Source organism: Podarcis erhardii, assembly GCF_964252035.2.
Source record: "Podarcis erhardii genome assembly, chromosome: 2".
NCBI classification, from domain to species: domain Eukaryota; kingdom Metazoa; phylum Chordata; class Lepidosauria; order Squamata; family Lacertidae; genus Podarcis; species Podarcis erhardii.
Window position 1 is genome coordinate 123,280,689 of NC_138498.1, and position 16,184 is coordinate 123,296,872.

Consider the following 16,184-nt stretch of genomic DNA (forward strand, 5'->3'; position numbering starts at 1 on the left):
GATGGAACTCACAGGTGGAGAATACTTTTATTTTTATAAATCTTTATTATTGTAAAGGGTATCCGTATAGGAGATAAAACTTTGTTATCCTTTTTGGAGATGTGCTGTATCTTTGCATTTCACCCTTCTAGGCTGTGACGCTTCATGGTTTGCGTTACCAATTCTTAGTTTTCTTTCTTTTTGTTATGTTTGCACTCATTTTGTTAACAAATCAATAAAAAAGTAAAAGGGGGGGGGGAAGGAAGGTGGGTAAACGAGGGAATGTTCTGTCCCTCCTGTCTGCCCTCACAAGCTCCATTGCCGGCTTCTGCTTTGCTTAAAATGCTGCCCTTCTTTTGTCAGGCTAGACAATTTCTCCCTTTCGGCCAGTAGCATTGTCTACCCATAGTGGCAGGAGCCTGATCCTTTCAATGGGAGAGGCCAGGGACCATAATAAGCCCCTGGACCTAGGTCCTTCCTTGGTTCACACATACCTGTGCCTAAAAGTACATGAAAGAGCACCTTTCCCAATATCAACCATCTCGGGCCCTACTTATGAGCAGAAGAGGCCCTCCTGATTAGGCCGAACGCTGAGGGTGTCTGTTTTTTGGTGACTCGTGACAGGGTCCACTCTGTGGTGGCTCCCTGATGATGAAATGCCTTCCTAGGGAGGTGTATCAGTCTCCTTCATTAGTAACTTATAGGCAGTGCTTTTTTTCTTTAAAAAAAATGTTTAGGGGTACTCTCATTTTGGCTGCTCCCCCTCACCCCGTCGCCTCCACCACTGTGATGGTCACGTGGGGTTGCTATGAGGAATTATGAAAAAATGAAGCAAGCCATTGTGTCAGCCATTGTTTTGACTGGGTTTGAGTCATGAGACATGATTTCTGATCAATCCAAGCCTCTGCCTCTCTGCCCCGTTTTCTCTATGCCTGCCAGTCACATACACAGACCAGGCATCCTGAGTACATAAAGATAGGAGGTAGCTTTGATGTAACTTTTGTTAAGCTTAGGGTCAGGAAACAGAGTTCACATGGAGGTGATAAAAATGCCTGTCTTTCCTGTTTACTGCCTGTTTATGACCTACGGGGTTTGCTAAATGCATTCCTCCTTGGTTCCTGTTTTATGTAGCCTAAACATGTGTGCATGCTCAAGTAGTTCTTTGTAGTTAAGAAGCTTCCTCTGATCTGTTTTTTTAAATGATTTGGTATTTTTATTTTCTTATTATTATTATAAATTTTATTAGTATTTTCCACACAACAACAACAACAAGAAAAATATCGAAAAATAACAATACACAAAACACAAAAACTGACATTCAAAAAACAACAACAAAAAACACAAATCCATATCTTACAAGTTAATAATATAAACACTAAAAAGAAAAACAAACATTAATTTCCACCGATCCCACAGCACCTCCTTTACCTCTCATTGCCTCTTTCTGTTTTCCTTTTCAGCTTCCTCTGATCTGACTTTGTTCCCACATGGGGATTTTTTGAAATGCTCAGAGGAAAGCTGATTGCTTCTTACAAATGCTGTGTTAAAGTTCTTTTGTTAATAAAAACGGCCTGGGCCAGGGAGTGGCTATCGCATTTGCTCCCAGAGTCTTGCTGGTCAAGTCTAGTGTCTATTGAATTAATCAGGGTCCAGTCCTTCCTTTACCTTCAGAACGCAACCTACTATGGCCGCCCCAGACTCCCCTCCCTGGGCACCAGCAGGGAGAATGACAGAGCTCCAGTCTGCCCTGCTACCGCAAAGACAGCTGGCATGTCGGTTGGTCCATCGGTCGGTCAGGGCAACACAAAATGTTTAGGGGCATGCGTCCTGCTGCATCCCCGCAGCTTATTAGAGACATTGCAAAACCAACCCTGTTTTTCCTAAGCATTTGATGGCTGAAAGACCTTCCCCTGAAATTGTTAGGTTTTCAGAGCGGGTGTGAAATATACTCTGAATCGAGACTGGATTTCATGCTCTTTATTCAGCTCATAGTGGTGAGGAGGAATGGAAGTTCCCCCAGAATGTCTGCTTTATATACATTGTTTACACAATGGGCCCCACGTGTTTGGCTAATTCCGGGATTCACCTGTAGGCCAATCAGGTTGCGGATTCACTTCCACCTGGAGATGGATTGGGTGGCTCCTGTGGACCAATCAGACTGCTGCATTCTGGACTCTATTGTTCTAGGACCAATCAGACTGCTGCATTCTGAATCCTATTGTTCTAGGACCAATCAGACTGCTACATTCTGAATCCTATTGTTCTAGGACCAATCAGACTGCTACATTCTGAATCCTATTGTTCTAGGGCCAATCAGACTGCTGCCTTTTGGATCCTATTCCACTCAGTACATAACAGGGTGATTGCTTTTAGGAGTTTTGAAACGTTTCCAGAAGGTTTTTCTTAGCTGAATGGTTTTAAAACTGACATGCTGGGCTCCTTTGGAGGACTGGTGGGAGATTAATTTAATAAATAAAATAAAATACCTGTGCCTTCCTCTTCGATCTTGCCTTCCACCTTGAGGTTCATCGCATATCCCTCCCGCTTCAGATGAAAAATCTTGGTTTTCACCACCTGAGAGAAGCAGCCATGTCCATTTGCCTGCACCGGAAGACAGAGAGTTGTAGCAGCTACCAATGAGAATTGCGTCATTACACAAAACAAGGTGTTTGAGGTCAAGACAGTCAGGTTCACACAATAGCCACTGATCTCGGCACACTCATTCATTTATATCTGTCCGTTTATACAAGGCTGGCAATATTTCAAGAGGAAAAATCCAGACATTGGTTGAGCTTTCCTTGGTGATCGCCAAAAAAGTTGACAATCACTCGCTCCCCCCCCAGTTATCCACCATCACCAAGCAGCCCATGGCAGATCGAAAGCCATTGATGAAGATGATTATCCAAATGCCATAGACCAAATGGAGCAAACAGCACGCAGACCTAGTGGTGGGAGGAAAAAATCCTTAAATAAGAGACACGGGGGAATGATTAATGGACTCAGTGTCTGTACACTAATGCGCAAAGCATGGGAAATAAACAAGATGAGCTTGAGCTCTTGGTACAGCAAACTAAATATGACATAATAGGTCACTGACCGTATTAAAGATATTATATTATGACATAATAGGCATCACTGAAACCTGGTGCGATAAGTCCCACGATTGGAATGTAATAATGGAGGGATACAATCTATTTCAGAGAGATCCAAGATTTAGAACCTCAAAGCCAAAGTGAGAGCATTTGGGTCAAAATTAAGGGAGAGAAGAATAACAGAGACCTTGTTGTGGGAGTTTACTATAGATCCCCAAGCCAAACGGAGGACATAGATGATGCCTTCCTGGAACAGATGGCCAAGCATGCAAAGGGAAGGGAGATAGTAGTAATGGGGGACTTCAATTACCCAGATATTTGTTGGATGTCAAACTCAGCCAAGAGCATAAGCTCAAACAGATTCCTCACTGGCCTTGCAGACAACTTCATTGTCCAGAAAGTGGGAGAAGCAACAAGAGGAACAGCCATTTTAGATCTGGTCCTAACCAATGTTGATGACCTGGTTAGTGGGGTAGAAGTGGAAGGATCATTAGGCGCGAGTGATCATGCTCTTCAGAAGTTTACTACACAGAGGAAAGGAGCAGCCAAGCATACTAGGACTCAATTTCTTGACTTTAAGAAAGCCGACTTCATAAAACTTAGGGAAGTGCTGGGTGAGATCCCATGGACAGTAATACTAAAAGGAAAGGGAGTTCATGATGGCTGGGAGTTTGTTAAGAGGGAGATAGTAAAAGCACAACTTCAGGCAATACCAATGAGAAGGAAACATGGAAGGTGCCTAAAGAAGCCAGGGTGGCTATCTAAAGAACTTTTAACTGAGTTAAGATTAAAAAAGGATGTGTACAAAAAATGGAAAAAGGGGGAAACCACCAAAGAGGAATTCAAACAAATAGCCAGCACGTGTAGACACAAAGTCAGAAAAGCTAAAGCACAGAATGAACTCAGGCTTGCTAGAGAGGTTAAAAGCAACAAAAAAGGCTTTCATGGGTATGTTCGTAGCAAAAGGAAGAACAAAGAAACAGTGGGGTCACTCAGAGGAGAAGATGGTGAAATGCAAATAGGGGACACAGAAAGGGCTGAACTCCTCAATGCCTTCTTTGCCTCAGTCTTCTCCGATAAAGAAAACAATGCCCGACCTGAAGAATTTGGAGCAAATGATTCAGCAGAGGAAACACAGCCCAGAATAACTAAGGAGATAGTACAAGAATACTTGGCTAGTTTAGATGTATTCAAGTCTCCAGGGCCAGATGAACTGCATCCAAGAGTATTAAAAGAACTGGCAGATGTGATCTCAGAACCACTGGCAGTCATCTTCGAGAATTCCTGGAGAACAGGCGAAGTCCCGGCAGACTGGAGGAGGGCAAATGTCCCTATTTTCAAAAAGGGGAAAAGAGAGGACCCAAATAATTATCGGCCAGTCAGTCTGACATCAATACCAGGGAAGATTCTGGAGCAGATCGTTAAGCAAACAGTCTGTGAGCACCTAGAAAGGAATGCTGTGATCACCAATAGTCAGCATGGATTTCTGAAAAATAAGTCATGTCAGACTAACCTGATCTCGTTTTTTGACAGAATTTCAAGCCTGGTAGATGAAGGGAATGCAGTGGATGTAGCCTACCTTGATTTCAGCAAGGCATTTGACAAGGTGCCCCATGATATTCTTGTAAAGAAGCTGGTAAAATGCGGTCTTGACTATGTTACCACTCAGTGGATTTGTAACTGGCTGACTGACCGAACCCAAAGGGTGCTCATCACTGGTTCCTCTTCATCCTGGAGAAGAGTGACTAGTGGGGTGCCACAGGGTTCTGTCTTGGGCCCGGTCTTATTCAACATCTTTATCAACGACTTGGATGATGGACTCAAGGGCATCCTGATCAAATTTGCAGATGACACCAAACTGGGAGGGGTGGCTAACACCCCAGAGGACAGGATCACACTTCAAAACGACCTTGACAGATTAGAGTACTGGGCCAAAACAAACAAGATGAACTTTAACAGGGAGAAATGTAAAGTATTGCACTTGGGCAAAAAAATGAGAGGCACAAATACAAGATGGGTGACACCTGGCTTGAGAGCAGTACATGTGAAAAGGATCTAGGAGTCTTGGTTGACCACAAACTTGACATGAGCCAACAGTGTGACGCGGCAGCTAAAAAAGCCAATGCAATTCTGGGCTGCATCAATAGGAGTATGGCATCTAGATCAAGGAAAGTAATAGTGCCACTGTATTCTGCTCTGGTCAGACCTCACCTGGAGTACTGTGTCCAGTTCTGGGCACCACAGTTCAAGAAGGACACTGACAAACTGGAACGTGTCCAGAGGAGGGCAACCAAAATGGTCAAAGGACTGGAAACGATGCCTTATGAGGAACGGCTAAGGGAGCTGGGCATGTTTAGCCTGGAGAAGAGGAGGTTAAGGGGTGATATGATAGCCATGTTCAAAGATATAAAAGGATGTCACATAGAGGAGGGAGAAAGGTTGTTTTCTGCTGCTCCAGAGAAGCGGACACGGAGCAATGGATCCAAACTACAAGAAAGAAGATTCCACCTAAACATTAGGAAGAACTTCCTGACAGTAAGAGCTGTTTGACAGTGGAATTTGCTGCCAAGGAGTGTGGTGGAGTCTCCTTCTTTGGAGGTCTTTAAGCAGAGGCTTGACAACCATATGTCAAGAGTGCTCTGATGGTGTTTCCTGCTTGGCAGGGGGTTGGACTCGATGGCCCTTGTGGTCTCTTCCAACTCTATGATTCTATGATTCTTTGAGTACACGAAAAAATTTGTAAAAATTTAACCCCCCCCCAAACTAGGACATTTGCTTTTATTTATTTTTAAATCCCCCCAGATGGGCATGTAGGCCCCCCAGATACTTTCTGGACAAAGGGATCAAATGTTCCTCAGGTTTTTGAAGAGACTTCAGTGAGGAACAACAGGCACCAACAAAATGAGCAAATATATATTCCTGCAGCCATATCCACCATTTCAATCATTTTGGCTTGTCTGATGGGATGACGCTTCCCTCGTTTCCTGCTGAATGCCATTCTGGGGTTTCTCCCAGAGCCTTGGGACTCCCCTTGAGTAAATCAGGATGAATGTCCAATTATAACAGGTCACCCGGGAGGGCCGGCTCCCCAGCAGTGCTTTACATTTCATTTTCAGCTTCCGCTTTGGGTCTCACCTCTCCACTGAACTCTTCACATATTCCTTCCAACGCTTCTCTGTTACAGCCCCCTCCGGAACTGGAATAAACATGCCAGCCTCTGTGTTCATTATATTTCCGGCAAACACGGACCTTCACCTGCCCAGCCACAGGCTTCCCGTACGTGTACCTGTAGTCAGGAAACAGCCACAGCATCGCTTGAAAGATGACATCATTATACAGTGGTACCTTGGAAGTTAAACGGAATCTGTTCTGGAAGTCAAATGGAATCTGTTCTGGAAGTCCGTTTGACTTCCAAAACTGATCTCGTTTTTTGACAGAATTTCAAGCCTGGTAGATAAAGGGAACGGAGTGGATGTAGCCTACCTTGATTTCAGCAAGGCATTTGACAAGGTGCCCCATGATATTCTTGTAAAGAAGCTGGTAAAATGCGGTCTTGACTATGCTACCACTCAGTGGATTTGTAACTGGCTGACTGACCGAACCCAAAGGGTGCTCATCACTGGTTCCTCTTCATCCTGGAGAAGAGTGACTAGTGGGGTGCCACAGGGTTCTGTCTTGGGCCCGGTCTTATTCAACATCTTTATCAACAACTTGGATGATGGACTCAAGGGCATCCTGATCAAATTTGCAGATGACATCAAACTGGGAGGGGTGGCTAACACCCCAGAGGACAGGATCACACTTCAAAACGACCTTGACAGATTAGAGAACTGGGCCAAAACAAACAAGATGAATTTTAACAGGGAGAAATGTAAAGTATTGCACTTGGGCAAAAAAAAATGAGAGGCACAAATACAAGATGGGTGACACCTGGCTTGAGAGCAGTACATGTGAAAAGGATCTAGGAGTCTTGGTTGACCACAAACTTGACATGAGCCAACAGTGTGACGCGGCAGCTAAAAAAGCCAATGCAATTCTGGGCTGCATCAATAGGAGTATGGCATCTAGATCAAGGAAAGTAATAGTGCCACTGTATTCTGCTCTGGTCAGACCTCACCTGGAGTACTGTGTCCAGTTCTGGGCACCACAGTTCAAGAAGGACACTGACAAACTGGAACGTGTCCAGAGGAGGGCAACCAAAATGGTCAAAGGCCTGGAAACGATGCCTTATGAGGAACGGCTAAGGGAGCTGGGCATGTTTAGCCTGGAGAAGAGGAGGTTAAGGGGTGATATGATAGCCATGTTCAAATATATAAAAGGATGTCACATAGAGGAGGGAGGAAGGTTGTTTTCTGCTGCTCCAGAGAAGTGGACACGGAGCAATGGATCCAAACTACAAGAAAGAAGATTCCACCTAAACATTAGGAAGAACTTCCTGACAGTAAGAGCTGTTTGACAGTGGAATTTGCTGCCAAGGAGTGTGGTGGAGTCTCCTTCTTTGGAGGTCTTTAAGCAGAGGCTTGACAACCATATGTCAAGAGTGCTCTGATGGTGTTTCCTGCTTGGCAGGGGGTTGGACTCGATGGCCCTTGTGGTCTCTTCCAACTCTATGATTCTATGAGTACACGAAAAAATTTGTAAAAATTTAACCCCCCCCAAACTAGGACATTTGCTTTTATTTATTTTTAAATCCCCCCAGATGGGCATGTAGGCCCCCCAGATACTTTCTGGACAAAGGGATCAAATGTTCCTCAGGTTTTTGAAGAGACCACAGTGTGGTCTCTTCCAACTCTATGATTCTATGAGTTCTAAGTAGCAAAAACAGTACAAAAATGTCTGGAAACCAAGGTTCTCTTATGGTGGCAATGGTGCCCACCTGAGAGGTTCTGGAATGGAGTTCAAGTGAGTTCTGGGTGAAATAAGCCCTGAATAAGTGGCCCAACATTGTGAGGAATTCAGTGCAGCTATGACAATCATTCCATCAGAGCTAGGGTGGTGCGGCCAAGGCTGGATTGGAGGCCTAGCTGTCAAGCATCCCTTATTTGGAGGGACAGTCCCTTATCCCAGCGCCATGTCCCGCTGCTGTCCCTTATTGATGGATGTCCCTTAAATTTCACAGGTTTCAAAGGAAGCAGCTCCTCTCCCTCCCTCCCTGCCAGCCAGGGAGGAGGGAGGCTCCAAGTGTGTTGCTTGGCTGCCCGGTCCGCCCCCCTCTGGCCTCCTCTCAGCAGCCTCGGCCCCTGGGAGCCCCTCCCCGCTGGGACTGGTGGGAGCCTCAGGCCCTTCCGCCGCCATCCTCCTCGTGGCCGCCGAACTGAGCGTCTCTGCCTGGGGCCTCCCCTCTGCCCGTCACCGCCGCTCCTGCTAGGCCGTACTGCGGCTGTGCCGCCGAAGGACCCGAATGAGATGGGCAGCCTGGCATGGCCTATGAATTGATGAGGAGCCTTGAGAGGAGAGCGAGGGCAACCATAGAGAAAGCAGTTCAGAGAGAGGAGGAAGAGGAGGAGGCGGAGGCGCGGGCAGGTGTTCCAAGGGCTAGAAAGGAAGGACCGCAAGTGCTTCTCCCATAGATTTGAATTGGTAGACTAGCATAGATGGTCTGATCTGCGGGTTTACTTTGGGCGCTATTCCCCCCCCCTTCCTCCCGCCCCGCCTGATGGAACTGAGAGCTGCAGATGGAGCACGAGAGAAAAGATACAGAACTGCCACAGCATCTTCGTAGCTTGGACTTCGTTTTACGTGAAAAGTGGTTGCTGCTGGTAGTTATTTAATTGCAGTGTTTCATCGGCTGGTGTCTTGAGCAGCAACCTCTGGAAACGAAGGGCTCTCCAAAATTATCTGGTCCCTTTTAACTGGTTGACTAAAATCCCTTATTTTGGCTGCTGGTCCCTTATTTTCAAGGCTGCTGGTCCCTTATTTTCAAATCTGTAAGTTGACAGCTATGATTGGAGGAGAGGTTAGCTGGTGCTAGCAACATCACCCAAGTTCTCAATTCACGTGGTCCCACATCTCTGGGAGAGAAGTCCAGGTTGCTCTCACTTACAGGCCACACACGGTCACTTCGAGTTCCTCAGCCACAAATGTTATCTCCTTGGGTGCCTTCACCAAAACTTCGAACCTGGGCAGCACTGTAAGAAGGAAAGGAACATGGGGATGAAAGACAACATAATCAGCCTGAGCACAGAAAGGAGGCAAATGCGTGCAGCATTAACACCCCACAACAGATTTTTTTTCCCCATTAGGTTTCCAGGGAAGCCCCCAAATCAGAGGTGGCATTTTCTCAAGATTGGGGGGCCCAACGCGACATTCTGACATCAAGCGGGCGATGTCACAAGGAGCCAGGGGCAGAGCCAAACACCCTCTGAACACCGAGGGAGTTCGCCCCCCTCAAAAAATCCCACACATCTGGGGGGGGGGCGACGAAAGTGCCTCAGTCCCTAGGAGCTGGCGCATGTGCCCCGAACTAAGTTTTGGATCCAGCACAGAGCAAGACCTGTTCCTGTCTCCAGCCTCCAGGATCCGCCCTACTCACACAGGCAACTCTCCCATACCCAGCCACCATGCGAACCAGTGTGCCAGTGTGCAAGAAAACACCCCCTTCCACATGCTGTCCTTGACACCACATTCCCCAGACCAAGCGATTCCTCTCCTTCCTTCCTCACCGTATTCCTTCACTTCAAAGAGACGTTCCGCCTTGCTCCCGGAGGCTTTTTGCACCACCACTTTGTAGGGGCCTTGCGGGGGCTCAGAGGAAAGGGGGAAAGAGAGCTGGACCAGGCCCATTGACTGCTCCACGTTGGTCCACTGCAGCAAGCGGTTCCTCTTGGGGTCCTGGGAGCCACAAGAGAAGAGGGGGGTCACGGAAGAAGCAGTTTGTCAGGGAATGGTCTGAAGCAGAGTATGGGGGAGTGCATTCGCAGGCAGATCAGCTTTCCTCAGAAGAGGAGCTGGAGTGGGAAGATTCACGTGCCCCCCCCCCTTGTTTCCAGCGGGCTCAGAAGCAGGGAGAAGAAGAAGAAGAAGAAGAAGAAGAAGAAGAAGAAGAAGAAGAAGAAGAAGGAGGAGGAGGATTTGATATCCCACTTTATCACTACCCTAAGGAGTCTCAAAGCAGCTGACATTCTCCTTTCCCTTCCTCCCCCACAACAAACGCTCTGTGAGGTGAGTGGGGCTGAGAGACTTCAGAGAAGTGTGACTAATCCAAGGTCACCCAGCAGCTGCATGTGGAGGAGCAGAGACGCGAACCCAGTTCACCAGATTAACCACTACACCACACTGGCTCTCACTGGGAGAAATACAGAGCAGCTTTGGCAGGAGTTACCTAGCTACAAGATAACAGCCAGAGAAACAGAAGGGAGGGGATAGATAGCAGAGACATCATTAGAGATTGTGGGGGGCCCTCCCTCCCCACGAACTAGGAGATCCAAACGTATTTGAGAACAAAGGATGCAGAGAGGAGGATGAGGAACTTCCTGTTGGCGCCTATTTCGGGAGACAGAAGGGAGAAGATTTAGAGTAGCCAACTGCCCTTCTTGGAGAGGGATGTGGGTTTTTGCTTACAACCTGATGCCTGAATAAAAAGGACTATAAAATATTAAGTGCTCATTAATTATTATCTGTGAAGTTACCGAAGGGTGAGGCGGACTCTCCATGCATGACACTGCTCAGGTTGAAAGCAGGGACGGGGTCTAAGCTGCAGCTGCCCCAAAATGGGACCGTGCTGAGCCATATCAGTGTTGATATTTTCACCCCTCCCACTGACAGAATCTCCTGATCTGATGTTTTGAGAAAGGAGGGGGTGGAAACTGCTCTTCACTTCTTCCACTCCTGACTGCCAGACTCTGTGTGTGGAGAGAGTCTTATCTACATAGTGACCAGATGGCTGAGTGGGAGATGTAACACTTAGGCAAGCCAGTAGTTCGTTAGTTTGTAGTAGCTATTAGAAATAAAGGGACGCTGGTGGCGCTGTGGGTTAAACCACAGAGCCTAGGACTTGCCGATCAGAAGGTTGGCGGTTCAAATCCCTGCAACGGGGTGAGCTCCCGTTGCTCGGTCCCAGCTCCTGCTAACCTAGCAGTCTGAAAGCACGTCAAAGTGCAAGTAGATAAATAGGTACCCCTCCAGCGGGAAGGTAAACAGTGTTTCTGTGCGCTGCTCTGGTTCGCCAGAAGCGGCTTAGTCATGCTGGCCATATGACCCGGAACCTGTACGCCGGCTCCCTCGGCCAATAAAGCGAGATGAGCGCCACAACCCCAGAGTCGGCCACGACTGGACCTAATGGTCAGGAGTCCCTTTACCTTTATTAGAAATAAAAGGGGTTATGCTTCACAGCTAGCTTCCGCATTATTTATACTCTGCATGAGTCTGGTGCTCACAATGCACCGCTGGGACCTGTTTTCCAGGATTGGAAGGTCTCTGAAAGTGCTCCAGTCCAGTCGGGCCGGAACCAGTTATTGAGCCAAGTCGCTGACATCTGTTGAAAGGCGTTCTGACAATCAGTGGTCAAGAAAACCTGTGGCTCCTGCAAAGGCTTCCTGGGCTATTGGTATCTGGATGGATGTTTAAACACTCTTAAGGGGGTGGGGGCATTGCTAACCAAGGATGGCAACAGACTGAGGTCTATTTGAGGAGCCATGAAAACTAATTAATTCCCCGGGAGAGGGGGAAATGGGCAGGAAAAGATGCTCTTCTAATGTCTTCTAAGCAGTTTGCAAGTACAAAATCAATTTTAAAAGTATACAATCAATTCCAAAAGCCACACATAATTTAAAATACACGCTAAAGCAGTTCCATCAACAGCACTAACAATATCCATCAGGGTTACACCCCAGAGATTATAGTTCCATGTTTTAGTCTCATAAATCTGTTATGGGGTGTTAACGCATCCACAGGAAACAGTAGCAGGAGACCCTTTCAGGTTCGCAATCTAACGGAACCACCTTCACCATCAGAGCCTGGTAAGGAACCCAAGATCTCCTGCAATGATTTTGCAAAGTTGCTCAGATTCGGAAAGAGGTAGACTCCACCGTGGGAACAGGGCCGGGGCAGGAGAGTGCTAGAGTCCTGTCTAGCCAATTTGCATGGGTTCAATTCCAATCTGTGACCTCCGAGGATGTCGACAGGCTGCTTGGATGAGTGAAATATTTAAAAAAAAAAAAAAAAAGAGGAGGAGGAGGAGGAGGAGGAGGAGGAGGCACAGGAGAAGGTCGTAGCTATTTCCCTCATGGGCCAAATAGTCTTTTCAGCCACACTTAATGGTCCCCCCAAAACTGTAGCCTCGTTTTTTCTTTTGAAGAACCCCACAAAGGGGTTGCAGGAAGGGATGAACTTAGGCACGTAACACTTGTTAGAGATGGCAAAATTAAAACCCTCGGGAGATGTGAGCGGCTTATGAGGAAGCTAGGGAATGAAGCAGCCTCTGGATATTAGGAAAGGTGGTCTGAGTGGGGCAATGTAACAGCCGCTCTGGTGTGATGATGAGAGGTGGTGGAGCAGAGGCGGGGAATTAGACACTTACCTGGATGTAAACCAAAGGAAACTGTGGAGTAAAAAAAAGAGGGGGGGTTCAGAGACAGCAATGAATGGTGTTACCCCTCCCAGCACCACACAAACCTGCTCCCACCTTGATTTGTTTGTTTCTAATATCTCTAAGATGGGATGCGGGTGGCGCTGTGGGTAAAACCTCAGTGCCTAGGACTTGCCGATCGTATGGTCGGCGGTTCAAATCCCCGCGGCGGGGTGAGCTCCCGTCTTTCGGTCCCAGCTCCTGCCCACCTAGCAGTTCGAAAGCACCCCTAAGTGCAAGCAGATAAATAGGTACCGCTTTATAGCGGGAAGGTAAACGGCGTCTCCGTGTGCTGCGCTGGTGCCGGCTCGCCAGAGCAGCTTCGTCACGCTGACCACGTGACCCGGAAGTGTCTTCGGACAGTGCTGGCTCCCGGCCTCTTAAGTGAGATGAGCGCACAACCCTAGAGTCGGACACGACTGGCCCGTACGGGCAGGGGTACCTTTACTTTTAATATCTCTAAGCTCCTTCACCATAATGGTCCCAGTTAATAATGCAGGATACCCAGCTGAAGTCTAGTTTATGCACAAAGGGGTTAATGTCATAGAGTAAACTGTCCTGCCAGGCCTAGGTAAGTCACTCCACTTCACTTTGGGAGGAAGTCTTTCTGTCCTATTGTTTCCTTCAGTCTACCATGTGAATCCTGGCCTGTAAAAAGGTCTGAGCTGGTTGCTCCAAGCGCACACTGAATGACTTTTTTTAAAAAAAAACAAAGCCATCCTTGTATTCCTATACAAATAATTTAGGAATTTTCATCACTTTGGAACTAGCCTGTAATAATAACAATAATTTTATTATTTGTACCCCGCCCATCTGACTGGGTTGCCCCTGCCACTCTGGGCGGCTTCCAACATATATAAAAACACAATAAAACATTGCACGTTAAAAGGTAAGTCCTACTGTCTATGTTTTCTGAAAGCTGTATGGAAAAACACATGAACCAGACCTTTGAAGAGTTTGTAAGTAAACCATTTCTAAATGACCAAAAGCGTTGTCTTTTTCTACACTAGGGGAAGTGGAAAACTTTGGAAGGAACTTAGAAGGGCATATTTAAAGCTCTAGCAGCTTATATTTCCATGCCTTGAATTGTGTTGTGATTTTAAATCTCTGCAGGGGTTCCCTCATCAAAGAGTACTTGCTCCTAACCTGGATCTTTGCATAAAGGAATTCTCCTGCTTGTACTCATTTTTCCTTGCCAATCAACAAATAAAACAACTCATCAATAAAAACAGCATAGTGCTTAAAAGAAACAAAGGCCACAGGTCAGAGCATATACATTCCCATCAGGTAGGCAAGTCCAGTAGAGAAGGTCTTGCTCTCCCCAACTGGGGAAGAGTAAAATGCCCCCCTGGGGTATGTCAAGCAATCTCTACCCTCCAGCCCTGATGCTGCCAGGCCTGGTTCTGGCAAGAACCCTACAGAAGGGGTTCGTGTGAGATGGGTGGGGAGGAAAGATGGAAATAAGCCCAAGCATCCTTGCATTACGAAAGTCCTTCCTCTGCAAACATGCAATGTTCCATAACAGCAGCCACCCCATCCCAACCTTATGATTCAGTTCTTGGAGATGTGATAGACTTCTCCAAACCTTGAAGTTCCTCATAAGCTGCTAGTCGCCACCCCTTCCTGCGCATGCATGTTGCTGTTTCGAGCTTTATGAAGATCAGCACTTGCAGCTTGAACATCAGAAACAGAGAGGTGGATACGGGGGGTGCCATGTTTGTCTGTCTGTTTGTCTGTTTAACTAACTGAAGGGCAAAGTGTCCCATCCCTCTTTGTAGGCCCCAAAAGTGTGCATGGATCGAAAGAGGTTCCAGAGAACAGCATGGCGCACGTGATGACGAAACTCACCGTCTCGTTCAAGGGTCGGAAATCTTCGTCCACAGACATGATGCGGAACCGAACTGTGAAAGGAAGAGGGAGGGGAAGGATTTCCATGTGACTCTGCTACTCTGTGTGTCACAGCTCAGGAGCAGAGCACATGGAGATGGTACTCGGTTCAAACCCCCTGAAAATCTCTGGTCAAAAGAGGAATGTTTGGCAGCTGATGCCCTGCAAAGTGTGGGATGTATCATCGCTGAAGCAGTCAAACACAACATTTCCTGTTGCCTAGAGTGGACACACAGGGGAATGTTGCTTCAGACAGGGAGGACTTCCTGTCATACCTGCTCTGGAGCATCCTCCCCCTGTGTGTGAACAAGTATAGAATCATAGAATAGAATAGAATAGAATAGAATAGAATAGAATAGAATAGAATAGAATAGAATAGAGTTGGAATGGACCACAAGGGCCATCGAGTCCAACCCCCTGCCAAGCAGGAAACACCATCAGAGCACTCCTGACATATGGTTGTCAAGCCTCTGCTTAAAGACCCCCAAAGAAGGAGACTCCACCACACTCCTTGGCAGCAAATTCCACTGTCGAACAGCTCTTACTGTCAGGAAGTTCTTCCTAATGTTTAGGTGGAATCTTGTTTCTTGTAGTTTGGAACCATTGCTCCGGGTCCACTTCTCTGGAGCAGCAGAAAACAACCTTTCTCCCTCCTCTATGTGACATCCTTTTATATATTTGAACATGGCTATCATATCACCCCTTAACCTCCTCTTCTCCAGGCTAAACATGCCCAGCTCCCTTAGCCGTTCCTCATAAGGCATCGTTTCCAGGCCTTTGACCATTTTGGTTGCCCTCCTCTGGACACGTTCCAGTTTGTCAGTGTCTTTCTTGAACTGGGGTGCCCAGAACTGGACACAGTACTCCAGGTGAGGTCTGACCAGAGCAGAATACAGTGGCACTATTACTTCCCTTGATCTAGATGCTATGCTCCTATTGATAGCATGGGTAGATGGGTGTGACCCTAGCAGACCCTATAAAAGGGCCAGCCACGCAGCCATCTTTGGCTTTTTGGCTCTTTTGCCATCTTCCTCTCTGTTGGCTCTTTTGCCATCTTCCTCTCTGTTGGCTCTTTTGCCATCTTTCTCTCTGCTGGCTCTTGGCCAGCAGCACACGGCTCATCCTTACAAAGGATGGAAGCCACGAGGTAGAAAGTCTGAGGCCTAGCTCAGAGACTTCTTTTCTCTACAAATGTAACTGTAACCACAAGATAAAGCCTGCCTTCAGATTACTGCTGTGAACTGAATGTAAGTACAGTCATACCTCAGGTTACAAACACTTCATGTTGCGCGTTTTCGGGTTTCGCACCATGCTGAACCCGGAAGTACCGGAACGGGTTTCTTCTGGGTTTCAGCGCTCAAGCATGCGCAGAAACACTAAATTGCACTTTGCGCATGTGCTGCGGGTTGCGAACGTGCCTCCCACACCAATCACGTTCGCAACCCGAGTGTCCACTGTAAACCTTACTCTTACTTTTAAAGAAGACTGCCGTGTTATTATTATTTTAAGAGGGGAAACTTACCAGGAGCCATTCAGACCGGATTGCTTAACTAATGAATCCATCAACTTGCTTCCAACAATCTGCAAGGGAATGTGCTTTGCTGCTTGGCCACTAGTGTGAGTCAGGATGGGTACTATTTAATCAATATATCCTCTCCTAC

General features: G+C 47.0%; 1 protein-coding gene across 1 annotated transcript in view; it reads right to left on the reverse strand.

Annotated features, from left to right (window-relative positions):
- LOC309335226 (alpha-2-macroglobulin-like) overlaps window positions 1-16,184 on the reverse strand; it is a 65,922-nt gene that overhangs the window by 37,766 nt on the left and 11,972 nt on the right. Inside the window, exons 4-9 of the mRNA XM_081850100.1 lie at window positions 14,485-14,537; window positions 12,589-12,609; window positions 9,734-9,902; window positions 9,115-9,199; window positions 6,207-6,357; window positions 2,466-2,580 (exon numbers count right to left, since the gene is read on the reverse strand). Coding sequence (XP_081706226.1) covers window positions 2,466-2,580; window positions 6,207-6,357; window positions 9,115-9,199; window positions 9,734-9,902; window positions 12,589-12,609; window positions 14,485-14,537 — 594 coding nt within the window. The remainder of the gene's footprint in view (window positions 1-2,465; window positions 2,581-6,206; window positions 6,358-9,114; window positions 9,200-9,733; window positions 9,903-12,588; window positions 12,610-14,484; window positions 14,538-16,184) is intronic.